Below are 19,407 nucleotides of genomic sequence, written 5' to 3'. Positions count from 1 at the left end.
AAGCATGGTGGAGGCTCTTGTCTGGGAGAGACACGGGGATCAACCTTCTCACTCGCGCTGTGCTCAGGAAATGATGTCACAATACACCCCCCCATCACCATCCCAGTGTGGACCGTAATAGCTGCACCACTGGTAAGGTCCCAGGGGAGTCCAGTCCCAGGTGACTCCCAGCTACCCTATCATCCCTTTCTCTTGGTGTCCCAGGGCTTTATTAAGCAGCCAGAGCAAAAATAAATCCTGTGGGTGTTCCTTGCCAACTCTATTTTTAAGCAAAATCAATTAAGTAATTATCTGAGTCCAACCCAGTGTGCTAAATAAAACCAGCCACTGCTGAGCATCGTCAGCCTGGGAGTCGGGGCCTCTGGGCTTGGCCGGGAGCTAGGCGTCTCGGGATCAGGGAGAGAACCAGGGAGTCACTTTTCCAACTTGAGATCCCATCACTCCCCACTGTGGCTTGACTCCATCACGAAATGATCTGATGTCACAATAGCACCACCCCCGCTCCTCCTACCACACCCTGACCCAGGAGGACTTGCTTATGTTTTCATACTTTAGTCTGTGACAGTCCCTAGATCTGGACTGTTGTTGTTTGGCCTCTCTAATAGTCCACACCTGCCACCTCCTTTAAAATCAAAATCCAATTCACCTCGTCTAGGAAGGTGGAAAGGCAGGAGTCAGGAGATAGGAGCAGGTGAGTGAGGCAGGCTCCTAAGGTCTTCCATCAGCCCTTCAGAGTGTGGGTGGTCGCTATGGGCCAAGCCCCCTCTGAGCCGTGGAGCTTTGAGCCACAGTAGACTGTGGATGTGCTGAGATCGAATAAAGGGTGAGCTTTGGATATGGCCCAGTGTCTTCTTGGAGAATTTGGTTGTGGTCTCCACATAACATTATCATTGATGGGTTCTTTCCTCTGTATCTCTGTCCTTCCATACCTTTGGCTCCCTGTCTCCTTCACTCACTCCTTTCTCTTCCTTTCCGTGCCCTTCCTCTGGCTTCCCTCCTCCTTCTAAATGAGTCCCCCCCCCTTGTCCTTTCCCTGCCTGTTCACAGAAGATGATGAAGAAAGAAGCTCTTCTCCTCATCCCCAACGTCCTGAAGGTTTTCTTAGAAAATGGGCAGATCAAGTCGTTCACGTTTGATGGCCGGACCACTGTTAAGGTACCCACAGGGTCTCCTCTCCTGGATTGGTGTTGTCCTCTCTTAGGAGGCGCTCTCCTCTGGAGCACACACCACTGCTGGTCCTTGGGTTCCTCAGAGTCTGCATCAAGCCGCTTGCTACCAGAGCGAGGTGGTCTTGGTCTTTGAACTCCTGCTTCTGGGAGCACCCTGTTGCAGAAACATACAGTCCTCGGATGACTGTGGTGAGGGAAAGTTGAATGCCCAACTGTGTGCTAGCGACTGTTTGTGTGTGTGTGGGGGGGTGCGTGCACGCATGTACATGCGTGTACACATGCGTGTGTGCACACATCTGCTAACTGTTTCATGTCCGTGTTACACTGCATCCTTCAAGACTCTTAGGAGCTAAGGAGTGTGAAGATCACTAAACCATTTATAAAGCAAAAGTGATTTAAATTGATACAATAACACCTACGCAAGTTTACACACAGAAATCAACAAACCATCTCTCAGGAGATTAGCCATGGCTTGCTTTTTAAATACCAACCAGCTCTTAAGCACTGAACCAAGATTTCAAAAGTCCACCAACAGTCCCTTTGGCTATTCCTTTCACAGGAAGAGCAATTAATGAGCTCTGATTCTTAATGGCTCAGCCGGGCATCTAGAAGTTATAGTTATGCCCTTAGTCCTGAGGAGGAGAGGCGATGTACCATTAACCCCCAGGTTCAGCTCTGCTCTGGGATAGAAATATCTGCCCCTGCTTCTTCTGGATTCTCTCCAGAAAGAGAATGCCATCCCCAGGATGAATGTTTCCATGCAATCAGTGCTGCCTACCCAGAAAACCCACCTTGGCCCACGAATATCCTGAGGTGCCCCTGCTGGGGCTAAGACAACCCTATAAATAAAGCAAGCCTTGGGCCAGGAAACTTTCCCTAAGAGGAGTTATCAGGTGTTCAGAATTGGCCTTGCCAGCGGTTCTCAGCCAGGGTTGGCACTGCCCCCTCCCAGGTAGTTTTTGGGAATGTCTGAGGGTATTTGGGGTCATTCCCATGGTTTGGCATACTACTGGCATTTTAGTGTCTCAGGGTCAGAGATGCTAAATGTCCTGAAAGGAATGGGACAGTCCCCGAATGATGAATTGTCCTGTCCAAAGTGCCAGTAGCGCCCGAGTTGCAAAAGCCTGGGTCTAACCCATGTTGATTGAACAGAGAGTTTCTTTGGAAGGCTTAGACCTGGGTGGGTCCCCCAGGGGATTTAGGACCAAAACACACTCCTTAGGGTACCCCAGAATGGTCTCTTGACTATTGAAGTTTTCCATCTATGGGAGGGACATTGAAACTAGGCCACCCAGGGGTGTCCAAGTTCCCCTCCTCCAGATGTGGGTATCTCTCTGTGTCAGAATCCTCCTTTGTGTTAAATCATGGACCGGTATGTCTGTTGTCGATCTGTTTCCACACTGGAGCATTTACTCCTCTCTTTCCCCGTGGAGGCTCCTCTGAGCGTCCTCCCACCTCACAATGTCACCGCCGTTAGTGCTTTCAGGTAGCCCCAGCCTTCCAGGACAGCAGCGTCCCCTGGCTTGTGACCTTACCATGACTTCAGGGAGGGTGCACTGGCTGTTCATTGGAACTTGGACAGAGGCTGCCAGGCTGCTTGTCCCAGAGAGGTACCTGGGTGAATTGACAGCCTGGCATGGGAGCTGTTAGACGTGTAACACTGGTTGGCAGTCACCAGCTTGGCTGTCCACAGTCCCAAAGCAGCCGAACTGCAGAGAAAAATCTCATCTCTCCCTGCCAGCACTTCAGCAACACTGGCACCTCTGTGACTACTTGGATAATACAAAGAGATATTCTCAAGTACCCACCAATTTCCAGCCTAACATCTGAATAGCTAAACGGCTGTCAATGTTCACTGAGGGGCTTGTTTGGCAACCCTGGCTGGAAGGGAGCTTCGCATTCCCAAGCCTGCTTCTTTCCGGCCTTCGGCTGGTGAGCGATGCTGATTCTACGAACACACACGCTGGAGGCCGGTGTATGCTGAAGTCATAGCAAATGAATGGTAGAAGTCTCAAAACTGACATGTGGGCAGCCCCCATGGATCTGCTTCCAGACACCCTGATATTAAAAGTAGGGCAGCAGAGCAGACAGAGTACAGAAGTAGTCAAATTCATGACTGTACATAAAACACATGACATTGTTCCTTTGCGTGGATGCATTTTTCAAGTTGCTAAATTGATCGTCTCTAAAAGCCAGCTAAATCAAAAAGATGAACATTTTGCCAGTAGCTCCAGTCATTCAATTTAGGTTATGAATCCAGAAATCGTCTACTTTTTAATCATGTAATTGTGGCTTTGGCTTTTGTTAATTCCTAAGTAAAGAGTTGCCGGACAGACCAGAGTGAACACTCTGACTTATGTGAGAAGCTGAGGGAAGAACCAACACAGTGCCTGGCAGTTAGGACACATTCAGGAGACAATTTGTTGAACGAAAGGAGAGAGAGGGGGAGGGAGGGCCATGACCTTCTTTTGCCATATGTCTGGCCCGGCCAAGTTCAGAAACACCTCCCTCCACCCCCTGCACCTGTGGTGTTCCCCAGGTCCCAGGCCTCTGAACAGCACTCCTGGGTTATTCTCCTCATCCTGGAGCACCGTGCCTAGGCTACCATAAAGGCCAGTGTCTCTGTCTGGCCCACTTTCCCAGCCTCAGCCTTCTCCCCAGGACTATCTTTCTTGATGTTCAGTCCCCTTCTCCCATTTTGGGTGCTTAGAGTATCTTAGAGCTGGAAGGGATCTCTCTCTCAAGGCTCTTTTGTCTTCACAGGATGTCATGGTGACATTACAGGACCGGCTTTCCCTGAGGTACATTGAGCACTTTGCCCTTGTCCTTGAGTATGCCGGGCCAGAACAGAACCACAAGTTCCTGCTTCTCCAGGACAAGCAGCCCCTGGCTTATGTAAGTAACTCCTTTGTTCTGGCCTGATAGCTTTGCAAATAGCCTTTAGTAGAGAAGAGGCCACCAGATACTCTCTTTCTGGAGAATTCATCATGATATGCTCAGCCAGCTCCCAGAAGTCCCAATTCTCAATCGAGATCTTTATGACCCACCCACAGAGGCCTTTTAAAATGTCTCTTGGGAATTCCCTGGAGGTCCAGTGGTTAGGACTCTGTGCTTTCACTGCCAAGGGCCTGGGTTCAGTCCCTGGTTGGAGAGCTAAGATCCCACAAGCCACACAGCACAGCCAAAAAAAACTCTGTAAAATGTCTCTTGTGACCTAGGAAAGGCATGACAGTTGTTAGTCTTGGCGGTCACTAGTGGGGAAAGCATGGGGTGGTGATTTACTGCGTGCAAGACTGAATTGAGCAGTGTCAACTCCACTGTCTCCTGGAGGCTCTGCTAGACTTTTCGTCCTGCGAGGGGAAACTTTATCTTCAGGTGAAGGCTGTAATATGGAAGGGTCAGCGAGTGGAGTCTAGTGGGACCCCTGAGGCTAGGACACATGTGGGCTGGGAACGGGCTGAGTGGGACCAAGCATGGACAGCATGTCACCGTGTCAAGTTCCAAAGTAGAGTAGGAGAAAGTGTCCTATCTTCCCAGCCTCTGGAAAAAGGCCAAGGAAATCCAGGATTGCTGGATAGTATTTCACCAGTGGTGATGCACCATGAAGAGTAAGAGAGGCAACCAGGGCCAATCAGTGTTCCCAGGGAGTGGGGACTTTCTTCCCTGGTGGTCCAGTCGTTGAGACTCCGTGCCTCCAATACAGGGGATGGGGGTTCAATCCCCGGTCAGGGAACTAAGATCCCACATGCCTCATGGTGTGGCCAAATAAATAAATAATTTCTCAGTTGCTTAAAAAAAAAAAAAATATTCCCAGGGAGGGAGGGAAGGAGTTGGAGAGGGACGGCTGGGAAGAAATGTCTAAAGGAAGTGAAACAAAAGCTGAAATCAGACACACAAAAATGAAAGGATTTAGGAAAGAAGAATTCTTCAAGTTTAGCTCTCAGCCAGATGCAGTCCAGAGACCCACAGGTTCCCACCTGTGAAGGAAAGGTGGGTGTCCTGCCTGGAGGGAGGCCTGAGCGCCTCCCCGCCCCTCAAGGGGCCTTGTGGATCCAACTGGTCTCTTGTTCCAAATGGGATTTTTAAGCATTTTTATTACAAAAAAATCTCAAATATACACCAAAGTAGAAGGAATTGGATAATGAACCCTCATTACCCATTCTAGCTTCAGCAGTTACTGGCGTATTGCCAGCTTGTTTCAGCTACACCTCCAAATGGGATTTTAAGTCTTTGATTTGGTTTCTCATAAGCAACTTCCTTTGCTTGAGGCTGAGCCCCTCTGCAAGGCAAAGGCATTTAGCCCCACAGCAAGAAGAATCAGAGAAGTTGCCAGGAGCCCTTGCTTCCTACCTCAAGTCCTGGGCCTTAGGTTGTTGATAAAGGCCAAGTCGTGGATAAGTGGTTTGAAAATACTAGTCACTTTGGGTCAGAAGAGCAGAAAAGACTTAGCTCCTCATCACTTTCCCCAATGGTAATTGCAATCAGCCGGGCAGAAGACAGAATAGGAAACAGCACCCTAGCTTTGCCTCAGGTCCTGCCTTGAAGAGCCGCTGAACTGACTCCTGGCACCCAGCCATTGATCCCAGCTCTCTTTTCCTCCCACCTCTAACCCCTGGGATTCAGGTAGTGCAGCGGACACACTATCATGGAATGAAATGCCTCTTCCGGATAAGTTTCTTTCCCAAAGACCCGGTGGAGCTGCTGCGTCGGGATCCTGCTGCTTTCGAGTACCTGTACATCCAGGTAGAGTCTGGCTTGGGGATACACAGACAGACAGACCCAATGGACAAACAAGCTGGCAGGCTGTTCTGCCATCACAATGAAGTCGCTATGTAAGTTTTTCCAACCTTCAGGTAGCTCTGAAGGCTCTCATTTTCTGCTACCGCTGTAGGCCATGGTCAAGTTGGTTGGCCTGGCAACCTGATCTGGCTCTGGTTCCAAGTCCTGTCTGTCTGGCTAGACAGATCTTATCAGTTTTCAGGAGGAAGCAACCCCAGTAACTCTGGCATCTTCACAGCATACCCTGGTTTAACAAGTGCATTTGAGTAACAGGAGGTCCCAATCCCCAATCCCCAATCCTGAGCTCCACTAAGGAGATGGTTCCCAATTCAGTTCATCCAGAAGCATTTGCTGAGCACTTACTCTGGGCCAGGCCCTGTGCTAGGTGCTGGCAATCAAGGTCGTCGGAGAACTATCCTAGATCGCTAGAGCTCATAGGCAGATAATGTGCACAAATAAAGACAGTGTGACAGGCACGGTGAGGATGGCAGGGTACAATGTCAGTAGGGGCACTCAGGAAGCAATTTGCCAACTCTCCCCGGGAGGGGCACAGCGCACGCTTCACAGAGGAAGTGATACATGCATGCTCTTAGCCTTGAAAGATAAGTGGATGTTTGCTGGGTGCAGAGATGGATGTTTAGTTCAGATAGTTTGGAATTTGGTGACAAGACCCTGTCCACCCTCTCTCTCCCCTTTGTGAGGATGTGTTCAGCTGTATTCCTTTTTTACACTCAACAGCTTTAGTGAGGTCTCATTGACACACGGCAAACTGCACATATTTAAAATGGCAATTTGATAAGTTTCGACATATGTTTATATCCATGAAACCATCACCACGCTCAAGATAGTAAACACATCCAACACCCCCAAAAGCCTCCCCAGGCTCCCTTGTAATTCATACTCCATCTCCAGGCAGCCACTGACCTGCCTTCTGTCACTGTAGATTAGTTTGCATTTTCTACAGTTTTATACAAATGAAATCATATGGTATGAACACTTATTTTGGATCTCACTTCTTTCAACTCAGCATAATGATTTTGAGGTCCACCCATGTTGTTGTGTGTATCGGTAGTTCATTCCTTTTAATTGTTGAGTAGTGTTCTATGGTATGGATGTATAAAAATTTGTTTACCAGTTCACCTGCTGATGGACATTTGGGTTGTCTCCATGTTTTGGCTACTACAAATAAAACTTCTATGAACATTCACGTACAAGTCTTTGTATGACATCTGCTTTCTTTTCTCTTGGGTAAATACCTAAGAATGGAATGGCTTGATCATACGGTAGATCTATCTTTCTTTAATTTCTTGAAGAAACTCCAATACTGTTTTCGAAGGTGGCTGTACCATTTTATAGAAGCACCAGCTGTGTGTTAGAGTCCCAGTTTCTCCACATCCTCATCAGCACTTGATGTTAGCAGTATTTTTTAAATTTCCGTCATTCTAATAGCATGCAGGAGTATCTCACTCTGGTTTTCATTTGCACTTCCCTGTTGACTGATGATGTTGAACACCTTTTCATGTGCCTCCTTGTCATCATGCAGCTTTTTTGGTGAAGTGTCTATTCAAATCTTTTGCCCACTTTTTAAATTGGAGTTGTTTGTTTACTTATTATTGAGTTTTGAGAGTTATTTGTGTATTCTGGATACAAGTCACTTGTATGTTATTTGCAATTATTTTCTCCCAGTCTCTAACTTGTCTTTTCGGTCTCCAAACAGTGTCTTTCACAGAGCAGAAGTTTGAATTCTGATGAAGTCCAATTTGTCAATTTGTTCTTTTATGGATTGTGCTTATGATGTCATATCTAAGAAGACTTTGCCTAACCCAAGGTCACAAAGATTTTGCTCTTATTTTTTTCTGGAAGTGTTATCATTTTAGGTTCTACATTTAGGTCTGTGGTCCATTTTGAGTTAACTTTTTACATGTGGTACAAGGTATTGACCAAAGTTCTTCTTTTTTCCATATGGATATCCAATTGTTCCAGCACCATTTATTGAAAAGACCATCCTTTCTCCATTTAGTTGCCTTTGTGCCTTTGTGAAAAATCAGTTATCTGTATATGTGTGGGTCATTACTGAACTCTCCATTCTATTCCATTGATCTGTTTGTCTATCTTTATGCCAACATCACACTCTTTTGATTACTGTAGCTTTATAATAAGTCTTAAAATCAGGTAGTGTTTGTTCTCCAACTTTGTTCTTTTTCAAAGTTGGTTTGGCCATTCTAGGTCCTTTGCATTACTATGTGAATTTTAGAATTAGTTTGTTAATTTCTGCCAAAAACCTGCCGTGATTCTAATTGAGATTGTGTTGAATCTATACATTGGTTTGAGTCTTCCAACCCATGAACACAATATATATCTATTCAGGTCTTCTCTAATTTTTCTCAGCAGTGTTTTCTACTTTTCAATGTACAGGTCTTTTACATGTTTTGACAGATTTATCCTTAATTATTTCATTTTTTTGATGCTATTGTAAATGGTTTTGATTTTAACTTTAATTTCTGATTGTTGCAAGCATGTAGAAATACAGTTGATTTTGTATATTGAGCTTATATCCTGCAACCTTGCTAACACTCATTAGTTCTAGTAGTTTTTTTTTTTTTTTGTAGATTCCATTGGATTTTCTGCATAGATGATCACTGATGGACAATTCCTTTTACACTTTCTCCTATGCTGTAGTGATACCACTGTGGCTCTCTAGTCTCTTAGCTCATCCTGGTTTCACCTCAGCACAACGGGCAACTGGTCTAACCAAGGCTGAATCCTTGATAGCTGGGATTCTGACCTTCCGGGTTTGAGGGTTGTCATACCTTTGGCCAGTAGTTCCAGGAGACCCTTTTTAGGATAGCATAGGGAAGACTGACTCATCACTACTTTGATCTTCAGACCTCAAGGAAAGAATATCTGCCCTATCACTGCAATCCATCTCTCACTGTGGGCTTCTGGGCCAGAGACCTGTAGAGAATCCCTCCCGGTGTCTCTCTTCCTTTGTTCCCATCTGAGCTGGTAGAGGAGCCTCCTGGGGCTGGGGCTGGGGGGCGGTGAGTATAGACCCCAGAGAAAAGGCAGGAAGGTCTCTTGTAACAGGAGGAAAGAAAGGGAGTGGTGCCATGTCTCACTTTTGCAGCGCCCTAGATGTTCTGACCATTTGTGCCTTGCCATTTTGTGTACCTGTCACTGAGAAGGGGGCTGTCCAGTATCCGCTGAATGAAGCAAATAGTGTCCTGAGATCTGAGGTTCCTCTGTTACCTCTTCCCCAAGGGCAGAATCTTCCTCTTCCTCTTGATCTAGGATGCTTACTTACGCCGCAAGTTTTTTCTAGGATATAAGGGAGTCCGTGGTGGGGGGTGGGAGGGTGGGGAGGGAACGTCTCCTTTAACTGATGGGTTTGGACTGCCCTCTCTCACAGAGTCGGAACGATGTCATCCGAGAACGCTTTGGAATGGACCCCAAGCCAGAGATGCTTTTGGGCCTTGCTGCCCTCCACATCTATATCACTGTCTCAGCTACTCGACCTAGTCAGAAGATCTCACTCAAGAATGTGGAGTGAGTTGCGCCAGGGCCCTTCAGGATGGGGGCAAATAGCTGTGTAGGGAGAAGGTGCAGTGGTTGAGCTTTGCTCTGCTTTTTAGGAATGTGGGCCTGGGATGGGAGTGAGAATTGGAATTCCTCACACCTAGACCAGGATGCCCTTGAGCTACAGCTTCTACTAGAGAACTGTGGCCAATGTTACTCGCCTGCCTCCAGCCCCTCTCTGTCTCTCTCTCCTAATCTCCATTCCTCCATCTCTGTCTCAGATTTCAGCTAGTTTCTGTCTTACCATTTTGCTTTCTCTGTCTCACCTTGTCTCTCTAATTTCTTACTTTTCTTCTGCTTTTAGGAAGGAGTGGGGCCTGGAACCCTTTCTTCCCCCCTCCCTCCTACAGGGCATCAAAGAGAAGAACCTCCGGAAATCTCTCTCTCAGCAGCTGAAGGCGCACCAAACACATCCTTCCAGCAGCACCAAGGTATCCAGAGTAGGCCACCGGCCACCCTGCTCGGGCACTAGTGGCCATGGGGGACTCCTGTGTGGTTTCCCAGCAGGTGTGGTCCTCTGGGGAACACTCTCCACTGTTTTTGACTTGGATACACATCTAGCTTGGCCAGATATGGGGCATGATTGTGGAGAGGGGTTTTCCCCAAGCCTGAGACACCCCCAGAGACTGCTCAGTGGCAAGTCACTGAGAGAGCCCAGGGTCCTCAAAGCAAAGGGACCAGGGTGCAGGAGGAGAATATTCTTGGGTCGTTCCACCCATTTAGTCAGTGCTGATGAAGCACTTGTCGTGTGGACAGCACTGGACTCTGGGGAGACCTGTTTCCCATGGAAACGACTGCTCTGTCCCTCATCAGCTTTTTAATTCATCAGCCCCGGTACAGGGAATTCTGGGAGATAAAAGCCCAGCCCCATGGGACAAAGCCTGACCTGGAGAATGGGTCACCGGGTGGCAGGTGGAGGACTCAGGTCACTGCTGTGCTCTCCTGCACTTTCCCACTCCCTGCCTTCCCAGCCCCGCAGGCCCTTCTCAGGCTTGCAAGGCTCAGTCAGCTTGCCTAGGAGGCAGGCGGGTGGTGAGGGGCACCAGAATCCACATGCAGATGGAGACACTGGACACAGTTGCCCCCTTATATTCCACCCATGCCAGATTCCTTGCATTACCAACTAGCTTCTCTTTTAAGATGCAGATTTCCCCGGAGAGTTAAGCCATTCCTACCTTGCTGTGCATATTTAATCAGATTGTTTTCTTCCCAGCTGAGAGCTTCAGGGCTCCCAACCATCTCCTCAGCAAACACTTTTTCTGAGCGCCCCCCACCCCCAGTGTTTGGGCTGGAGATACAAAGATGAAGAAGGACCGGTCTCTGCCCTCAAGTCAGGCACAGGCTGGTGGGGAAACAAGAGGCAGTCACAACACAGTGCGACCAGTGCAGGTGCCCTGGAAGCACGAAGGAACAGCAGCCAGCCCAGCCTGAAGGAGATGGAAAAGGCCAGGAATCGGTGCATTTGATGCCAGAGTTGGGTCTTAAAGGACAGATCGAAGTTTGTCTAGATGAGTTGCGGGGAGGAAGACTTTCCCAGGCAGGGAGATCCAAATAGATCAGCATAAACCAGTGCGGAGGGTTCAAGGAACCTGCCTGAGTGGGGTGCGGGCAAGAGAGGAGGCCAAAGAGGTTGGCAGGAACCTGTTCATGGAGGGCCTCGTGTGCCGTAGAAAGGGGTTATCCTTCACCCTGTAGGCAGCATGGAGCCACTGAAGAGTTTAAGGGGCCAGTGGTGTGATTATGTTTTAGGCTGTTCCCTCTAACTGCAAACGCGGAGGGGTGGAAGAAAAGGAGTATTAGTACCGAAGGTAACCCGGCTGCCACCATGATGCAAGTGGGGGACATCCAGGGAATGACTGCGGGGCTAGAGAAGAGGGATGGGTAGGGTGGAGAGGGAGTTGGGAGGTAGAATCAAGATGATCTGTTGACTGGTGGCCCTCAGGTGAGAGGCTGAGGGGGGAGTCCAGTGTGATAGGTTTCTGGCTCAAGTGCCTGGGGGATGCGGGTACCACTGATGGAGAGTTTTCTGCCAGAGGAGGAGCAGGCTCGGGACTTAGAGGTGCTCAGGATAAAGGTATTGAGTGCGATCCCCAGTTGGGGAGGGCCAGTACCTAGTGGCCATCAGGGATCTCAGCAGAGAGGTATAGATGTCGTGGGGTGTTGGAGTTGGGGAAAGGTGTTTAAATTAACCGAGGAACGAAATGAGTAAGCTGGATTCTTCAGGAATGAGGATCAGGGGATAGGAGGAGGGTTTAGGAAGGGAGATGAGATGCTAGAGTCTGGCAAGAGCTGTCCAAACTGGAACCTTCGTGTGGTTCTCCCGAGCGTCCCACAGTGGGGCTTGCTGACTGGTCTGACTAGCGCCTGTCCTAAGCTGTTGACCCTCCTTCCTGCAAACATGGGTTTGCTTTCCTGTGCACCTCAAGTTTCTCATATGTCTGAGTCGGTTGTTTCCACAGGGCTCTGCAATTCAGGCCAAACTCCAGTATCTTCGAATTCTGAATGAACTTCCGACGTTCACGGGCGTTTTGTTCAACACTGTGGGCCTGGTCAGTGAGGGCAGTGAGGGGGAGGGAACCCTTCGGGGGCACTTGTCCTTGGCTGGGGGGACAGGTGGGACGCCATTAGATCTTTTAGGTGGCATGCTCTGTCAGCAGATATTTCTAAAGGCCTCCCCTCCTCTTCCTCCTCCTTCTCCCTATTCCCTCCCGTGGCGCTCTGGTCCCACCTCTGGTAAAATGGTTAAAGTAGGAGGCAAAAAAATAAAATAAAACGTTTCAGGAATTCCCCAGCAGTCCAGTGATTAGGACTACGCGCTGTTACTGCCCAGGGCCTGGGTTCGATCCCTGGTTGGGGAATTAAGATCCTGCAAGCTGCGTGATGCGGACAAAAGGAAAAGATAAAATGTAAACTAGGAGGCTATATTTGTTTACAGTATCCCTCTAGGCTCTTCTGTGCCCCCTTTTCTCAATTTCAGAGGTTAGCAACCTAAGTGTCCATCATTGAATGAATGGATAAAGATGTGGCACATATACACAATGGAATGTCACTCAGCCATAGAAAGGAGCGAAATTGAGTTATTTGTAATGAGGTGAATGGACCTAGAGTCTGTCATACAGAGTGAAGTAAGAAAGAGAAAGACAAGTACCATATGCTAACACATATATATGGAATCTAAGGGAAAAAAAAGGTCATGAAGAACCTAGGGGTAAGACGGGAATAAAGACAGACCTACTAGAGCATGGACTTGAGGATATGGGGAGGGGGAAGGGTAAGCTGTGACGAAGTGAGAGAGTGGTATGAACATATATGCACTACCAAACGTAGAATAGATAGCTAGTGGGAAGCAGCCGCATAGCACAGGGAGGTCATTTCAGTGCTTTGTGACCACCTAGAGGGGTGGGATAGGGAGGGTGGGAGGGAGACGCAAGAGGGAAGAGATATGGGGATATAGGTATATGTATAACTGCTTCACTTTGTTGTAAAGCAGAAACTAACACACCATTGTAAAGCAATTATACTCCAATAAAGATGTTAAAAAACTAAAAATAAAGGGCCAGATAAGTGAATAGTTTAGGCTTGGCGGGCAGGCCATGTAGGTCCCTGTCACAACTACTCAGCCCTGCCATTGCAGCATGAAAGCAGCCTTCAACAACGCATAGACAAATGGGCCTGGCTGTGTTCCACTATCTCTTGGTTTACGGACACTGAAATGTGAATTTCATGTGATTTTCACATGTCACAAAATAAGGTTCTTTTGCATTTTTTCCGAGCATTTGAAAATGTATAAAGCCATTGTTAGTCTGTGAGCTGGATAAAAACCGGCAGAGAGCTGGATTTGGCCTGTGGGCCAGAGTTTGCCGACCCCTGCCCTGTTTCATTGCTCTTACCCATATTCCCTCAATCCCCTAGCCCATTCGTTCCCCCCTCCCTGCCAGGGCCTTCACTATAGCAACGCTCCTCTCCAGGGGGGCACAATGGTCCCCCTGAGACTGTGCCCCAGGCTAGTTTACCCTATAGTGAGCCTCGGAGAAAGGAAATTCAAATCATCTTGCTGACTGGGTCCAGGTGCACATCATGCTTTGGGGAGCATGCTGTCATGCTCGTGGGGCAACTGATGTAAATCCGCTTATCGAAGCATCTAGAGCAGATGGGATAGGTTCCTCGGGATGATGCTAATGCCAGGAACTGGGCCGGCACAGGGCTCCAGCTTGATGGCGCCAAGGAGCCTGTCAGGACCACTTAAGGGAATCCAGTCCATGGGGCGCAGAGGTGGCCATTTACATACTGGGATTTTGGGATTACGGAAAGCCCACTGCTGAAATTCTTATAGGTCCTTCCTCTGGGGTAAGACTGCTGTAGTGCCTATTAAAGGGCAAATATCTTCTTAGGGAGGGAGGTCCCCCTCCACACCTCCAGTCATTAAGCGCCCAGTCAACCTTTAACACCTTGGGCAGAGTTACTTTGTCACTTCAGCTTTTAGCACCAGGTGAGAAGTGCAAGTTCAAGTGGCTGTTGGTGAGGGAGGGTAAAGACCAAACACAGGGTGCCACCTGTTCAGACAGAGCACCGGGTGGGAGCCTTGAGTGGCCTGAGGCAACAAATGGAAAATCCCTGGGGCTTGGTAGGAAGAGGGTGCTTCAAAGGCACCAAAATAAACCTCACCTATTTGATGATTTTGCTAGAACCAGCCCTGCTGCCGCCCTCTTCACTCTCCCTTCTGCTGAGGCTAATGTGTCCATTTGGACCGATGATCGGGGCCATGGCCTGAGAACAGGGGCATCCCAGACCATTTTCCCCTCGAGGTTGTCCTCTGGCCCTGGCACTGAGCTCCAGATGTTTCCAGACCTTCCAGCAGAACCGGTCCAACGCCTGTTTTCTATGTCCTCCTCCTGCCTCCTCTCCTCACTTCCTCTGCCCTTCTTTCTTTGAATGCTGCCCGCCACGCTGGGGCACCAGGATGAGAAGCAGTCGGCCACCACCCTCCTAGTGGGACCCCGTCACGGCATCAGCCATGTTATTGACCTCAAAACCAACCTCACCACTGTGCTGTCCGAGTTCAGCAAGATCAGCAAGATCCAGCTGTTCCGGGAGAACCAGGGCGTGGCCCGGGTGGAGACCAGCATCATGGATGCCAAGGTAAGTGCGGCTTTGAGGGGCTGCTTCTTCCCAGGAACAGGCCTTGGGAACAGAGGAAGAAGTAAACTTGAGAAACAGAGTGTCAACCCATTAGGTGAGGTTCAGTGATTCTGAAGTGGTTCAGACCCTGGGCCTTTGGGGGCTCATTTTTCTTTCTGTTCTCAACCCTCTGGGACACTGTCTTGACTCCATATTAAGGTCAGGCGGTGCTAGGGAAGGCTAGAAAGTGTCTGATCAACCTGTGACAGGTTTTCAGCAATGGGCAGGGGATTGGGGAACTTGGAGCTACCTCCCAGGCCATTGCTTCCCAACCTTTCTCGTGTCACAGCACACAGAGAAAATTACATTCATGCGGGACACTGGGTTAAATGGATCAGCCCCGGGGACTCTGGCCACCCCAGGCCCCACCTGGCTGCCCCCGAGGCTGAAGAGATATGTGCACGCCAGTTAGGGATCCCTGCCGTAGGCGTGCACACTTGGATCCATGGAGGAGAGGGTGTCTGAGTATGTGGACAGAACCAAGGGGGCCTGGGGAGACAGGGAGCAGGCAGAGCCTCGTCCCCATTTCACCTCCCAGAGTCCAGCTCTTCTCGAATCTTAGAACCTTTCCCATAGATCAGCTCGTTCAGACTGGCAAGCAGCTGTCGCCTGTGCAGAGTCTGACAGTCATGGTCAGCCGCCTCCTCCGTGGCTCTCCTGTTTGAACACCCAGTGACCAGTGTGGGTGGCGGAAGGCCTGACTGCCAGCTGGCGAATGCTGTTAGAGGAGGTGCAAGTTTCCTTTGTTAAAGGATTTCCCAGGGGGAGATATTGTTAGCAGATTAACAGGTGGAATGTTTGCTCTTTCTAAAAGAGCAAATTATTTATTTTTGTCTTTGTGGAACCCAGGAAGCTTTAATACGTTAATTTTTCCACCTGTGATTCACAGGCTTCCCTGTGAATTGGTTTAGGAACCTGCCCGGAGCTGGTATTTAATTGGCTTGGGGCCACTTCCTCAACCAATGATTGCTTCCCTCCTCAGATGTTGATGGGTAAAAATCCAAACGGACAGGTAGGGAAGCGTGGGAGGAAAGACAAGACATGCAGGGGAGATACGGCTTCCTGAGAAATAAAAAGGGTTTAAAACTGAGAAACAGCTTTCCAACCAAGTCTCCTATGTTCTACGAGTGGTTCTCAATGTTGGCTGCACAATAGAATTTCATTGAGAGCTTTTAAAAAATACAGATGAGTGGACCCTACTCCCAGAGATTGTGATTTAATTGGTCAGGGTGCAGCCTGAGCGTCAGGATTTATTTCTTTTTCAGTTCCCAGGTGATTCTGTAGTACAGCCAGGTTTGAGAACCACTGACCTCTGGGTCCAAAGCTCTGGGAGGAACCAGCCCAAGCAGGGTCAGTGGATGTTGCCTGAGTGAGGAACACTATTCTCATTTCTAGGAGTGATCTGGCCACAGTTGTGGGCATGAATGCTGCCCAGGAGGGGTCTCGCTCTTATTGGGGAGACTCACAAAGGCACATGACCTGCCTTAATCACACCACATTGGAACATGTATGGAGTTCTGGAATCAGACAGACCAGGTTCAGATCTCAGTTCTACCACTTCCTAGCTGTGTGGCCTTGAAAAGGTGTCTTAACTTCTCTGAACCCTGATTTCCTCAACTGCAAAATGGAGAGCCTTCCTCCAAAGGTTGTCGTTCAGGATTAAATGAGAAGATGTAGGTAAAATGTCTTAGGACACTTCCTGACACAGAGTAAGTAGTCAACAAACGAGACCTGTTATTTTTGCCAAAGCAAAGCAGCAATGAGGAGAAGTTCATATGAAGTAAAATTGTGTAGGTAAGTGTGGTGTGGAACGTGGAACAAAAGAAGAGGAAGGGGTTAACCAGAACTGGCTTCCCACAAGAGGGTATTTGAAGCTGGATCTTGAAGTGATAGGCATGGATTAGCAGGGAGAAGTGAGATATGCTCACAGGAAGAGAGTAAAGCACAGAAATAAGTAAGCCATATGTGCAGGTCGATAAGCATAGTTGCTTGGCTGGAGAGGAGAATAATGAGAAAAGAGATTGGAGAGAGATTGGCAGTGGGCAGAACAAGCTGGTGAAAAGCTTTGAAGGCCAATCCGAGGAATTGAGATTCAATGTGATAGGATAGTGGGAAACCACTGTAGGCCCTTGAAGAGAGGAGTGACAGGATGAAAGCTGACTGGGACCAGTGTACCAGATGGATGTTTGCAAGGCTAGTGCCAAGCCAGGGAAGCGGGGAGGGGATCGTAGTGCTAGCGCAGGAGTGAAGTGACAAGGGCAGGGCCTGAGCTGGAGGAATAGCAGTGGTAATGGAAAAGAAAGAGTGAGGATGAAACATAGAATCACTAAGAGTGCATGCGTATCCCCTTACACATTCCTGTCTTGCACACACAAAGCACAAGTCATACCTAACCTTTACTGCCTGCTGCCTATATCCTGAGTGCACTGAACAACAGTGCTGTGCACACAGCACACGGACGGTCCAAATTGTGGGTCGGTGAAGAGGTGAGAGCCTACATCGCAGGATAAACAGGACATCGTGTTGGTGCGTGGAGGGGGCTATGAGAAGGTTGCACTTTGCTGAGTGAGTGCTGTGGAGGCAAGAACTCAAAGGTACCGATCCCCTGGGACTCAAGGACCATCATCTTGTACCCTTACTCCTCCAGGTCCCTGGATTCCAATTTTTTTTTCCTGTTTTCAGGGATGCTAGCATGAGGTAAGGCTACCCCAAAGCCAGTCGCCTCCCTAGCTGGCATCCCAAAGTGCTGGCTGCCTTTGAGCTCCCAGGGCACCCCAGGAAGGAGATGATGGGGCTAGAGCATGTCAAATTAATGCCTGCTGTACCTTCTCAGGGCTGGCCATGCCTCCAACTCCATTCTCCTTTTCTCCTTTTCCATTTGAAGATGGCCTGGGATATTTAGTTAACAGTTTTCACTGGGCTTACTTGCTTTTAGTGGGGCAAACTTGAGGTAGTATGCAAATATCTTTCTTCAGGAGACAGCACAGTCTGGGACTGAGACAGCTCTGGGCCATTACCATACCCCATTACCACAGAAGCCCATAAGGGGGGAAAAGAAACCATCAAAGGAAAGTCCCAAGGTATCTCTCTTGCGGTCCAGCGTGTCTCCTCTTCTCGTGTTTGTGCCTTACTGCTCTCGTGCTTTCTGTCGGGACAAGCATTACATTAGACGTCATGATCATTAAAATTCTTTTTAAAATAAAATGTTGTTTTTGAAGGTTTCTAAGAAAACCTATCCGGTCTCTTTGCTTGCCTGCCTTGGATTTGATTTTTACCCCTGCTGGCAAAAATTGCTTCCGTGTCCCTTTTGCCAGCTGCATTTGGCCGGTGCTGGGGTCCAGTGGGCTGTGGGTGGATGCAGATGAGAGGCTGCTGATGTGCTGTGCTGAACCAGTTCGGGCTGTGTTCGGCCCTCTCTGGGCACAAGGTTTTGCCTTCATACTGTTTTATTACCGACATTGGGCTGTATTTGGGGTAAGAGAGAAGAGGGGAAATTGAAGGCAGACAGTTAAGTCAATCAGCCAGTTAGGCACTCAGCCTCTGATCTGTCCATCGGCCAGCAGACCAGCCAGCCAGGCAGCTAACCAACCGGTCAGGATGTCAGGGTGGTAGGCATTCTGCCTGTCCTGCAGACAGTCCGTTAGCCAGGACATCAGTGAGTCAGGCTACTCTGCAGCCAGCTAGTCTGTCAGTCTGTCCATCAGTCAGTCAGCCTGTGCTTTGGTCCAGTGGTCTCTCATTCTGTTTGTCAGCCAAAGCCATTTCCTCAACCAGCTTCTGAAACCAAAGTAGTCACACATGCACACATTCACACCCACCCATCCACCCATACCCCAGTCCAGGATATTCTGTGTTCTGGTAGGTCTCTCTACTTTTCCTTCATAGTGCTTATCATACCTTGCAATCATATTCTTCTGTGTGATTATTTCATTTATGTCTTTTTTTTTTTTGGCCACACCACAAGGCTTGTGGGATCTTAGTGCCCCGACCAGGGATTGAACCCAGGCCACCACAGTGAAAGCGCTGAGTCCTAACCACTGGACAGCCAGGAAATTCCCTTCATTTATGTCTTATTTCCCGATGGTTTATAAACTCCGCGAGGGCAGGACCTGCGTTGGCCCCATTCTGGGGTGCGCAGGTGCATCTCTCAATGGGTTGCGTGGTCCATGAGCCATCTAGCCAGTGCGTAGCAGCTTGCTGGGTGGATAGAGTGGGGTACGGGAGCGTTTCAGTCAGAGGGAACAACATAGATTAAGGTGTGAATGGGTAAAACAACAAGGCCTCTCTAGCACCCTGTAAATGATGTGGTGTTGCTGGAGCATACAGTGAGGGACAGTGGCGGGAGGAGAGCAGAGTTAGTGGGAGATACGCTTGGAGCTATAGGTTGGGTCACAAGAGGCTTTGTGTGACGTTGGAAGGCAGTGGGTTTTAGGTGATGTGCTATTGAAGATTTTAAGTGAGAGTTGTGTTTTAGGAAGACACTCAGGCAGCAGTATGGAGGTGAAGTGGGTAGAGCCTAGAAGCAGAGAGGCCGATCAGGAGGCTATTGAAGGTCTTGAGGTTAGTGTGTCCCCACCTTTTCCATATCATGAAAATACCACAATTTGTATGGCCCACTGGAATAAACAGATGAGGCACCTTGTGGCCAGAGGCTGAGGGGCTCAGGATCTCAGCACACTTGTGACCCATTCACATATACCTTGAG

The 19,407-nt window shown here is 48.8% G+C and overlaps 1 protein-coding gene across 11 annotated transcripts in view; it reads left to right on the top strand.

Annotated features, from left to right (window-relative positions):
- The window catches only part of FRMPD3 (FERM and PDZ domain containing 3), a 132,032-nt gene that overhangs the window by 92,653 nt on the left and 19,972 nt on the right, over positions 1-19,407 (top strand). For all 11 annotated transcript variants that reach the window (XM_059050732.2, XM_067023381.1, XM_067023375.1 and 8 more), the window contains 7 exons: positions 1,048-1,155; positions 3,933-4,064; positions 5,793-5,912; positions 9,358-9,494; positions 9,829-9,955; positions 11,984-12,073; positions 14,484-14,663. In XM_059050732.2, the coding sequence (XP_058906715.1) occupies positions 1,051-1,155; positions 3,933-4,064; positions 5,793-5,912; positions 9,358-9,494; positions 9,829-9,955; positions 11,984-12,073; positions 14,484-14,663 (891 nt within the window). In that variant the 5' untranslated portion in view covers positions 1,048-1,050. The remainder of the gene's footprint in view (positions 1-1,047; positions 1,156-3,932; positions 4,065-5,792; positions 5,913-9,357; positions 9,495-9,828; positions 9,956-11,983; positions 12,074-14,483; positions 14,664-19,407) is intronic.

This window comes from Kogia breviceps, chromosome X, assembly GCF_026419965.1.
Source record: "Kogia breviceps isolate mKogBre1 chromosome X, mKogBre1 haplotype 1, whole genome shotgun sequence".
NCBI classification, from domain to species: Eukaryota; Metazoa; Chordata; class Mammalia; order Artiodactyla; family Physeteridae; genus Kogia; species Kogia breviceps.
This window is presented reverse-complemented; position numbering and strand designations above follow the sequence as displayed.